Genomic DNA, 12372 nt, shown 5'->3' with positions numbered 1-12372 from the left:
CCCCAATTCACTTTTATTAAGAAACAAGCACTGCAAAAGCCAAAAGGTCTGGCTTATAACTGAAATTATGAGTCAGACATCAGTAAGTTTTGGCAATGCATTTTCATACAGCATGCACAAATATAACTAATTTTTATTTTCATTCTTTCCTCCAGCCAAGATAAAAGTTTTACATAAAGAGAAAGTCAACAAAAACGCTTTACCCAATTGTGGCATTTGCAGGCCATCAGTTTTGAAATGGCGCCATCATCACTGTCCTGATGCAGGCTTCTTAGATCAGAAAGCGTCCCTAACACCTGTGGAGTTCCATTCTGTCTCTTATCATCTTCAACCTTCACATGGAGCCGTTTAATGCTCTACTCACAAATAGCAGCATCACAATTCGCCAATATGCAGATGGTACACAACTGCACTTGAAAATCCTCTTTGCTTCAGACATCCAATGCCTCACACATTGCTTGCACATCATCCAGATCAAGCTACTTGAAGCTCAACCCAACAAGGCAAATGTCCTCTTACAAGCCAACTACAACAAACATCAAGCACGATATATTGTAATCCTGGCTCCTCAATGATATGAACCTTGATGGCTTCAAACCCCAACTTTGACCGAATGCCAGTCACTTGTATTCACCCAAGACATTATTCTCCTCCTCAAGAAAGACATTTCCAAAAAAGCCAAGATGGCTTGGTACCAGCTCTCTCTCTTTAAAGAAAGTCAATTTGTTTCTTCCAGAAAGAAACTTGAGAATTGTTGTTCAAACCTTAGTTCTCTTACACATCACTGGTGTAATGCTCTAGTCAATGGCCTCCCTGGACCTACACTGGCACCTCTTCCGGTCATCCTAAATGCCCCAGCATATCTCATTCAAGGCCTGAAGAAATATAATACCATTGCCTCCAGCCTGATGGAACTCCAGTGACTCCTCTTACCCGCATCACCTTCAAAACCAGTTACATATTTTACAAAGCGATCCCTACAGCATCCTGGTCTATCTAGCAGACAAGCTCTGGTAGCTCCTGGCACACCGGCAGCGAGGGCACCATCAGACCAGAGACAAAGAGGTGCAAAAAAGGAAACACAAGGCCTTTTTGTTTCTAAGTACCCAGGATCTGGAAGAACATCCCATTCATCAGGAAATCAGGACCACCCCAACACTGTCCAATTTAGGAAAAATGTGAGGACGTACCTCTTTATAGTCACTACATCATATTGCATTACCCTTCCAAGGGGGGCTTGGGGGAGGGCAGCCGACCACCGGGAGGTCTCCTCCCCCGGGCGGTTTGGGAGATCTGGGTGGGGTATTCCTTCTAGCAGGTTCTTTGGGCGTTTTTGGGCTGGTTTTAGTTGTTTTGTGCGCTCCCCTATAAATGGGCGGGGCTCCTCGCTCCGGGCACCATTTTAGGCTTGGTGACCTGGTGGCCGGTTGAGCTTAGAATTTTTGTGTGTTCATACTTTGGTAGTATTGTTCCTTTTCCTTAGCTAGTCTGATCCGATATCATGTCTGGTGAGGATTATCGCGTGTTGGAAGCTATTCGCCTGCTCAGCGAGGCTGGGCGTTTGGACCTGGTCATTGGCGACCGGGGTCGGGCCGAGACACCGCGACCCCAGCGGGAGGCCTCTGCGGGGGTGTTGGCTGCGGTGGCAGCATGTTACTCCCCGAAACGTCGGAGACAGGATGGGGTAAGTGAGCGGGGTCGTTCTAGGACCCGTCGGGGGGGTCCCAGGGCCCGGAGGGGGAGTGATGCTAGTTCTTCTGACCCGGCCGTTTCTTTGGATTCTACGTTGTTGGAGGGGGCTGGGGTTGGGGGTTTCCCTCTCGGGGAGGGGGAGGTTCCTGAGCTCGTTCTGAGGGATAGAGCGGCCTCTGCGCCCGTTTTGCGGGGCCGTCGTGCTTCCAGGCAACGTGGTTGCACGCGGCGTTCGGCTTCTGCCTCCGCAGGGGTGGGGTCTGACGTCACTCAGGCGGGGCGGGCGGAGGCCATTTTGGATGTGGTTTCTGTGGCGCAGCAACCGTCGCGGGGTGCCCCGGATCCGGACATTGAGGAGGTGGTCGCCCCTCTGAGCGTTATACGCCACCATGTGGGGCAGGTCCCGGTGTCGGTTGATGGGGGCGCGGTTGGTGAGCAGGTCGCGCGGCCTTTAGTGTCTTCTGCGGGTGTCGGGGGGCCTGAGGGCCGTGGCTTTCTGGTTTGCGCGGTGGGTAGGGAGCCGCAGAGTCCGTTATTGTTTTCCCCCTCTGGATCTGCGGTGGGGGGGGAGGCCGTGTCTGGGGGTTACAGCTCCTTGGGGGAAGGGGAGTGGGCCCAGATGGGTATGGGAGAGGGTGCGGGGCGGCATGATTTGTTGGCTTCGGGTGGAGAGCTGGGCAGCGCGGGCGGGTCGGTGGTTGATTCCTGCCAGTTTCGGGTGGTGGGGGATTTGGCGCAGCGAGGGGTGGGGGGGGTAGGAGCTTTTTATAGGCTGTCGGGGGATTTTCAAGGTCATAGTGGTTTGGTGGGTTCTGGGCCTGCTTCCCGGGGTGAGGTTTCGGTTGGGGGGGTTCAGGATTGGGACCCTCAGGGGACGGCTTCGAGAGTTATTCAGGCTGTGTTGAATGCTAGTTCGGATGAGGAGGTCTGTCCGCCGTCTCCGCGTCTTTGCGATGCTTTAAAGAGGAAAAGTGTGGTTAGTTCTGGTGGTTTTAGGATGTCGAGTAGGGGGGGCGGGGTAACTGTTAGCGGTTTTTCTGCCCCTCATAGAGTTGGTTTTTGTGAGGGACCCGGCACACCAGTCCGGCCTTTTTCTTTGCAGGAGGAAGCTCGATCATCGGCAGCAGACTTGGCAGGGCGGCAGGCAGCCCAGGTACGCCGAGGAGAAGTGCGGGTGGAGCCTGGCGCGGCACGTCCCATACCTTCGAGGGATCCCGCCGTGGCCATCACAAGCAGGTTTAATACGACCTCGATGGTCCCACCGAGGGATTTCTACATGGGCGGTGCATCCGGGTCCAGTACGACCTTCCCGGCCTCGGCGGTGGATTCCAGCGTTGCTCATGGGGGCAGGTTACGTACGACCTCTCCCGTGCTACGTAGTGTTTCGACTACTGGTTTTTCATATTCTGGAAGTCAACAGGTGGTCAGTGTTTCTGGTGGGGGGGTGTGTAGACGAGTTCAGTCGTCCTCCCCACCTAGGTCCAGAGTAAGGGCTGGTAAGGCCCATGGTCGATCAAATACGGTGGAGTCGAGACAGACTTCGGTGGTTGCCCCCCCCCCTCAGTTGGAGGACTCTTTGATTTTGGATTATGATGAGGATAGCCCGGAAGAGGGCGAGGTTCGTAATGTGGTGTCTGGGGGGGGGCATGTTAATGTTTCTCATGACATGTTACAGGACCAAGTGGTGCGGACTCGTGTGGAATCGTCACTGCCAAGAGTGCTCGGCCCCGTGGTGAGGGCTCCTCGAAGGCCAGATGTCGGTGCACGAACAACGTGGAGGACGGAAACCAGTCAACCGCCTCTTTTAAATCCAGGTGAGGATGCCGTGCGGCCCCATATGGTATCTGTTGGTGTTGGTGTCGACCTAATGTCGGCGGAGAAAGGTTGTAAACTGTATAAAGGTCGTGTGGTACGGGATCAAGGTGTTGGTACTAATGGTGAGGAGGTTGGTACAAGTCACATGGTGGATAGTGGTACGTCCACTGTTGGTGTGGTTACTACGTCAAGGGTACTTCACAGTAAGGAACTAAAAATTAAAAAGTTGCCATACATGGGTGTGGCGAAGCCTTTGGGGGCTCATTTGATGTTCAGTACGAAAGAAAAAATTTGGAATGGTGAGTATGTGGAACTGCTAAAGTTGCTACACAGGGAAGTGCGGGCTAAGGAAGGTTCTAAGGAGGAGGAGTTCGAGCTCGCTAAACGCCCTAAGGTGCCCCTGACTATAGAAAATTGGACGGCGGCCTTTTTAATCTTTGCCAGCGTCTACTGTGAGAAATTTCCTGAACGTTGTGTGTCCCTGTTTAAATACATGGACGTTATTCGTAAGGCTCAGCTAACCCGGAGTGATTATGCGTGGGCCCAATATGATGAGGAGTTCAGGGCCAGGATGGCTTGGGACCCTGAGGCGAAATGGGGGGAGCTGGACTCTGACCTTTGGCAGCAAACTATGGGTTCGTCTGCCTCTGGGAGGACCATATTTACGGCCAGTGGTCTCCCTATATTGTATCGTCCCTTTCAGTCCCGTCCCACCCGGGGAGGGGTGGGGGCCGTCTCTTCCGCCCAGGCGCCCATTGGCACATGCTGGGATTTTAATACCGGGACCTGTACCAGACAGTTTTGTAAGTTCCGCCATGAATGCTCCCAATGTGGCCGGAAGAGTCATCCGTTGTCCCGCTGCTGGGGGCCCAGGGCCCCTGGGCCCCAGGGTGCCCCACAAAGTTCGGGAACTTTTGTGCCACCCCAACAACCCCCAGCTCCCAGGGGAGGGAAATCTTCATCTGGGGCTGGGCCCAAAGGCTCGTACTCCGGTTGATGTAACCAGATTGGCCGCGGCTTTGCGGGACTATGAGCCTGCGGAGTTTCGGTCGACCTTGTTGCTGGGTTTTCAGGTGGGTTTTCGTTTGGGGTATGAGGGACCGCGTCTGAGACGTTGGTCCAAGAATTTAAAGTCAGCAAGTGAACACCCAGACATTGTTCAGTTGAAATTGGACAAGGAGGTGAGTGAAGGTCGGATGGCGGGCCCATTTGATGACTGGCCTTTGGCGAACCTCATCATATCCCCGATTGGTGTAGTCCCCAAGAAGGAGCCTGGTCAGTTCCGGCTCATTCAACACCTGTCCTGGCCGGACGGTGAATCAGTAAATGATTTCATTGACCCGGAAGCTGCATCAGTGTCTTATTCCTCTGTGGATGTGGCCATGCGGCTGGTTGTCTCGGCGGGCCCTAACGCCCTGATGGCAAAATGCGACATTAAGTCCGCATTTCGGCTCCTTCCAGTCCATCCTGAGGACTGGTGTCTTCTGGGCATCCATTTCCTAGGGAAGTGGTACGTGGACAAGGCGTTGCCAATGGGCTGTTCTATGTCCTGTGCTTTGTTCGAAACGTTCAGCACCTTTCTTCAATGGTGGTTTACTTCACAGAGTGGCCATGACCTTGTCACTCATTATTTGGATGACTTCTTTTTTGTAGGTGCTGCCAGTTCCTTAGCCTGCCATGCGGCTCTCACATCTTTTCAATCACTTATGAGTTATTTGGGTGTGCCATTGGCTCCGGAGAAGACCATGGGTCCTTGCGCGACCATGTCTTTTTTGGGGATCGAGCTTGACTCTCATTTGATGCAGGCTCGTCTTCCACTGGAAAAGAAACTGAAAATGCTCGAGCTGGTTGGAACTATGTTGGGGAAAGAGAAGGTGTTTGTGAGAGAGATACAGGTTCTGCTGGGTCACCTGAATTTTGCCTGTAGGGTGGTTCGGGCGGGTAGGATTTTCTGTAGGCGTTTAGGCAGAGCCTTGTCTGGTCATTCCCTTCCACATCATAGAGTGAGACTGTCTGCGGGAGTGAAAGAGGACTTACGTATGTGGGTTTTCTTTTTACATTCCTTCAATGGTGTGCCTTTGTGTTGGGAGGTGGATTGGTGTTGGGAGGTACAGATCTTATCTGATGCCGCTGGTAGTGAGGGTTTTGGTCTTTACTGGCAAGGACGGTGGTGTGCTCAACAGTGGCCCATCCAATGGAAGAATGGTGGTCGAAGTATTGCCTTTCTGGAACTCTTTCCTGTGGTTGTGGCGGTCACACTGTGGGGAGCGGAGTTGGCCCACAAAAAGGTCCTTTTTCGGATCGACAACATGGCTGTGGTTCAGGTGATTAACAAACAGTCGGCCAGAGATCCCCAGATTTTGAAACTTCTGAGAGTGTTTGTGTTGTGTTGTCTGAAACACGATATTGGTTTTCGGGCCCTTCACGTGCCTGGCGTGGACAATGACATTGCGGATGCTTTGTCTCGTTCACAGTGGGAGAGATTCCGTGGGCTTGCTTTGGAGGCAGACGAGGAGCTGACTCCCATGCCGGAACAGCTTTGGAAGATAGGAAACACCGGGTCCTTCACTTGGTTTTAGGTTCCCTGGCCCCTTCCACGAGGACGGCGTACGAGTTAGCCTGGAAGGAATTTTTGGAGTCAGGCGCTTGTCGGAGGGACCTGGATTGGCAAAGGTCGGAAGATGTGGTACAGTTTATTTTGGTATTGATGGATAAGAGGTTGTCTAGGGTTACTATAGCTGGGAAACTGGCTGGTGTTTCTTTCATGGGTAAGCTTTTGTGGGGTTACTCGCCGTCGGCTGGGGAGCTGGGTAGGAGGATGTTGGAAGGGTGGTCTAGAGAGAGTGGTGCTATTCGCACTATGCGATCCCCTTTGTCGTGGCAAAAACTGTTCCAGGTTATCTCTGTCCTGCCGGTGGTGTGTACTGACCGAGTGGAAGCGTGTTTGTTTGCCACGTTGATGGTGTGGATGTTTTTTGGTGCTTTTCGTGTGTCTGAATTGCTTGGCAACAGATCCTCCCCTGGCCTGGTGTGGGGGGATGTTACGATCACGGAGCGGGGGGTTCATGTTTGGCTCTCACACTCCAAAACGGATCAGAGAAGTGTGGGTAAAGGTGTCTGGTTAGAATCGGTTTCCCCTCAGGAAACGTGCCCTTTACATTGGGGACTATGTTGGAAGGCATTGTCGGGTGGGTTGTTGGATTTTCGAGTTTTTCAACATGCCAATGGGTCTAGTGTGACGAATTATCAACTGCGCATGGTACTGCGAAAAGCGCTGCGACATATTGGTTTAGATGGCTCTTCATACGGTACTCATTCCTTTCGGATTGGGGCGGCCACAGAGGCCTTCCACAGGGGATGGTCGAGGGAGGACATCATGGGTCTGGGGCGCTGGTCTTCTAACTGTTTTCGGCGCTATGTTCGTGATGAGCCCACTGGAGCGCTGGCGTCCGCCTCTGTTTTGCCTGTCTGACTCTGTTTTCTTTTTCAGGTTCTGTGGCTGGTCCTCGGGCTGCTTACGTTACCATTTGGATCGTGGGCCATTCGTTCATTAAAAGAGCTCAAGTCCAAGCCCGACAGAGTTATTTTGGTTCCTCGTTGGGGTTCAATGACAGTTTGTTTCAGGTGGTTTGGAAGGGAAAGGGGGGAATGTTGTGGAAGGAACTTATACCTGCCTTGAATTCTTGGTTGGTGGGGGGGGTTTGCCCGGATGTCTTGGTGATTCATTTGGGTGAGAATGACATGGGTTCTGTCAAAGGGGTTGTCCTGCTCCGGGCGATTAAGAAGGACTTGGCCTTGTTACACAGTCAGTGGTCGGGTTGTCATGTCATTTGGACGGAGATGGTTCCTCGACGGGTTTGGAGGTTTGCGGTGAAACCGAAGGCGGTGGACAAATCCCGGCGGAAGGTGAATTTGGAGGTTTCCCGATTTTGTAGAGACCTGGGTTTCGGTCGCATCGTCCATAGTGACATTAAATATGATGCGGTGGAATTCTTTCGGGGGGATGGGGTACACCTGTCTCGTATGGGTATGGACCTGTATCTTCTGGAGTTGCGGGAGGTTCTATCTCGCTGTTTGACGGTTCGTCAGTTGGTTGGTGAGTAAGTGGTGGTCGGTTCTGTATTCTGGTGTCCCCCCCCCCCCCCCCCTTTTTTCCTGGGTCTCCCTCGTACTCCCACCCCTCCCTGCTTTAGGCGTGGGGGGGCAGAAAGGTGGGGCTCTCTCCGTATAAGTCTTTCACCCCACGGCTTTCTGGGTGGCGGTTTTGCTATGAGATCGTCAGTGTTGGGCCAAGTTGGACCCGTTAGTTGTATCGGTTATTGTTTGGGGGATTGTTCAGTTTGATTGACGTGGGGTTCGGAGAATATGGATCGGGGGATATGTTATGTTGGTTTATAGTCAGAAATGTAAGGTTATATTTATTAGGTGATGTTATAATGTTATAATGTTATTGGGTTTTGTATGGTTTTGTGTTTGGGTATGTACGGGTGGGGGTGGGGTGTGATGGAGGGTGTGGGGTGGGGGCGGGGTTTTGGGTTTTTGAAATAAAAACGAACAAAACTTGGGTTGTGGTTTAGATTGTGAGGCGGTTGCCGAGTTTGTGTATTTTGTAAATGTGCACCTGTTCCAATAAAGCGGCCTTTTTCACACTTAAAGGGTTTTTGAGTCTGCTCACTCTCCCCCCACCCCTCTCTCCCAAGGGGGGCTTGGGGGAGGGCAGCCGACCACCGGGAGGTCTCCTCCCCCAGGCGGTTTGGGAGATCTGGGTGGGGTATTCCTTCTAGCAGGTTCTTTGGGCGTTTTTGGGCTGGTTTTAGTTGTTTTGTGCGCTCCCCTATAAATGGGCGGGGCTCCTCGCTCCGGGCACCATTTTAGGCTTGGTGACCTGGTGGCCGGTTGAGCTTAGAATTTTTGTCCCTCCCCCCCTTCCCCTTTTTAAGGGTTTTTTCATTTATTATTTATTTCTTTATTTTTCGTCTGGCTGCGGTTTGAAACATGTGTTCATGGGGTTTTACATTGTTTCTTGTCGCTTGGGACAGGTGCGTGGCGGTTTTGCTATGAGATCGTCAGTGTTGGGCCAAGTTGGACCCGTTAGTTGTATCGGTTATTGTTTGGGGGATTGTTCAGTTTGATTGACGTGGGGTTCGGAGAATATGGATCGGGGGATATGTTATGTTGGTTTATAGTCAGAAATGTAAGGTTATATTTATTAGGTGATGTTATAATGTTATAATGTTATTGGGTTTTGTATGGTTTTGTGTTTGGGTATGTACGGGTGGGGGTGGGGTGTGATGGAGGGTGTGGGGTGGGGGCGGGGTTTTGGGTTTTTGAAATAAAAACGAACAAAACTTGGGTTGTGGTTTAGATTGTGAGGCGGTTGCCGAGTTTGTGTATTTTGTAAATGTGCACCTGTTCCAATAAAGCGGCCTTTTTCACACTTAAAGGGTTTTTGAGTCTGCTCACTCTCCCCCCACCCCTCTCTCCCAAAAACAGGCTTCTTCTCCGGTTACTCCTTTACTTTATGCTTGTCTTTGACCATATACAGCATTCTGCTTTTGGCTAGGATTGTGCTACAGAATTGCCACACATATACATACAGAGATAATATTTCGCTATTGCAGGCTGAAGGAACCAATGTTGTGCTGCTGTTTCATTTGGGCAGTGCTTTTCACATATTACTAAAGAGGAACGACATGAAAAGAAAATGGTTGCTCAATCACTCCACTCCACTTACTTGGAAGAGGTGTTAGAGAATATATAATAGAATAAGAACTTCTGAATTATTCTTTTTTGGAAATGTCAACAAGGAAGAAATAATCAGACACCTACCTCTGCATTGTACTCATCTCGGTTTGACATCAATAGAAACCCCCCGTCGTCCAGAATCATGCAGTCCACGTGCTACAAATAGAAAAATATCCATCAGTTCACGAAAAAACACATTTAAAAATATCACCATTAGAAACTAAATGTACTCAGTTGCTATGTGGTAATCATTTAACGTCATGTATTTGGCACCTTTATTTTTAGGGGACATACAATGATACTAAAGTAGACAGAAAACAGGTCGACGGTAGATTATAACAAAACAATACATGCATGCATACATGGATACATATTATGCATTGAAACCATTGGTTCAGTTATTGAGAAAAATGTAAAATAACAAAGTACAATGTAAAATGTCATAGTAATTATGAAGTTGCCTCACTGTTTCAACAAGTGTGTCCATACACCAGTGTTTGCCACCACATTTATTAATTCAAATTTAAAAGTGATAACACATCACAAGTGGAAGGCCTGTATGCTTAAAGAATGAGAATCAAGGAAGCAGGTGTGTCTTTGAAAGGGTAAAGTTTCAGAGCTGTTTCATCGTGTACCCACAATCTTGTGAAAAATGTGTTTCCTGCAGCTTCTGTCTGAATTTATGGAAACTATGTCACTATTTGTCTACACTGAGAATGCATTATTATCACGTAACATACCTACATGCTCTTATGGCAAGAAATTGGTGTTAGACCTGGCATCTTTTGCGTGGTTTCCCCTGCCTCTACCTCCTGTATTTTTGATGCTGTGCTGGATTTCGTTTTTGCTGGTTTAGATGCTTTGGGCACTTTGCCACTGCTACTCAGTGTCAAAGTGCAAGTGCTCCCTGAGTAAATTGTTATTGTGATTGGTTATCCACGATTGGCACATTTGTATTATCAAGAAGTCCCTAGTAAAGTGCACAGAGTGTGCCAGGGCTGGTGATTCAAATGCTACGAGTGGCCTGCCGCACTGATTATGCCACCCACATGAGTAGCCAACTAGAGACCCCAGATCTAACATTGGTGGTCAGCGGTGATGATTTGACCTTGTATTTGTACTTGACCCACAGTAATTGGTGTACATCACTAGTTTAGTGCAGACCACTACGCAGCCACATACTGTGTTTCTAATTTTTGAGTAACTCTTCCAAAGCACCATGTCTAACCTTGGAAAGTGAGCCAGCAGAATTGGAGTTTTGCATTGAGGCTTTGTAGTCATACAAAGTGGAGCAGCTTAAAGAATTCTGTAAAGATCTTGGTTGCCCTGTGAAAGGCAGCTCTAGGAAGGATGAGCTGTAGAGAGCCTTGATGGCCTGGTGGGAGGCCAAAGAGGGAAATGATTCAAGTGGCAGGAATGGTTTTTAACCCCACGAGTTGCCTGTGAGCAACCCAGGCTCAAGGGCTGGCAGCAACCATTCCAGCAGGGTTATTACCCGAGAAGAGTTAGAGGAGGATCAAAGAGTAAGAAACCATGAATTGGAAGTCATGAGGATAAAGATGAAGCAATTGGAGGTAGAGAAAGAGGCAGAGCAGAGCAAGAAGGCTCGTGCCCTGGAAGAAAAGAGATTGTTTTTGGTTCATGAGGTGAGCATGAGAGAACTGGATATCAAGGCCAAGCAGGTGGATTCCAGTTCAAATGGTGGCAGCGCAAGGCCAGTGCAGGGGAGTAAAGTATATATTCCCAAGGATTTGGTACAGAATTATAATAGGAGTGAGGATATCTATGCCTATTTTACCTCGTATGAGATTGCTTTGAGAATGAATGGTGTGCCTGAACAGCATTGGGGGGCCTGGGGAAACATTTTGAGGCTTCTGGGAGGAGTGCTCTAGAGCCCTTAGAATTAGCAGGTACCATGACATATCCCAATATGAAGGAGGCCCTATGTCTCAGGTATGGACTTACTACAGAGCAGTATAGACTGCAGTTTAGGAACTCCAAGAAGAAAGAGTCTCAGACTTGGATGTAGTGTGTGAATCTGTACTCGCGTGCACGGGAAGGTTGGATGAAGAGCAGCAAAGTAACTGATTACAAGAGGTTGTTGCATTTAATTAGTTGGGAGCACTTGAGTAGTCTTTGTGTTCCAGAACTGCGCCAGCATCTTTTAGACAACAAGCTCACAGACCCCATTGAGCTTGCTAAGGAGGCGGACCGCTGGACCAGTACCAGGGTTCACAGAGGAATTGTGGGTACCACAGTCAAAGGTGGGCAGGGTCCCCAGCAGAAGAGTGGGGGGACAAGGGTAAACAAAAGGAGTTCTCTCAAGAGCCCCATAACAGTTCCCAGGGAAAGGAGTCCCAAACCCCCAGACTAGACCAACCTGGTCCCTTGGGGCAGGTGGGACAACAGGGGTCCCCCTACCTGCTATCACTGCAATGAGGTGGGACATGTTGCCTCTAAATGCCCCAAGAAACCTCCAGCACCCACTGGAGCCCCACCACCAGGTTTAGTGAGTGTAGCTTTGGGAGGGGATTTAATTTCCTGTGAGGGGGAGTGCCTAGCAGTAATAACCCTTGTCTCGTTAGAAGACCAAGAGATGGTCCAGGAAACCTACCTGCCCAGAACACTAAGAAATATGGACAAAGAGTGACCATCAATGGGATGGAGATTGAGGCTCTGAGAGTGTGACATCTGTAAGGTGTCAGTGGGTGTCTGAAGAGCAGGTCATTCCCAATATACTACACCCAGTAGTTGTTGCTGACAACTCAGTGCGCCTCTGCAAAGTGCTGCAGGTTCCATTTGAGTGGAAGGGGGTCTCAGGTCACTTGAAGGTTGTTGTGAGTCCTTCCATGCCTGTAGACTGTCTGCTAGGTAATGACCTGGAGAGTTCCCTATGGAAGGAGGTGGAACACCAGGCTAATATGGAGATGTTGGGTCTGCCTGTGTGGGCCTGTGTGACAACTCGGTCTACGGCAGCCTGCAGGGGTGATTCAGCAGACCTGGAGACTTGTCAGGCAAGTCGCAAGAGCGGAGGGAAGAGCAAGGCACTCCTCCAACCCTTTCATGCGGTGAGCACCCCTTTTGAGCTGGTGGACATCGACTTTTTGGGGCCAATGGACC

At 50.1% G+C, this 12372-nt stretch overlaps 1 protein-coding gene across 2 annotated transcripts in view; it reads right to left on the bottom strand.

Moving 5' to 3' along the window:
• The window catches only part of CACNA2D1 (calcium voltage-gated channel auxiliary subunit alpha2delta 1), a 1701483-nt gene that overhangs the window by 91732 nt on the left and 1597379 nt on the right, over window positions 1–12372 (bottom strand). For both annotated transcript variants that reach the window (XM_086919803.1, XM_086919796.1), the window contains one exon: window positions 9337–9408. In XM_086919803.1, coding sequence (XP_086775929.1) covers window positions 9337–9408 — 72 coding nt within the window. The remainder of the gene's footprint in view (window positions 1–9336; window positions 9409–12372) is intronic.

Source organism: Lissotriton vulgaris, chromosome 1_1 (genome assembly GCF_964263255.1).
Source record: "Lissotriton vulgaris chromosome 1_1, aLisVul1.2, whole genome shotgun sequence".
NCBI lineage: Eukaryota > Metazoa > Chordata > Amphibia > Caudata > Salamandridae > Lissotriton > Lissotriton vulgaris.
Note: the sequence above shows the minus strand (reverse complement) of the source record. Positions and strands in the feature narration are given on the sequence as shown.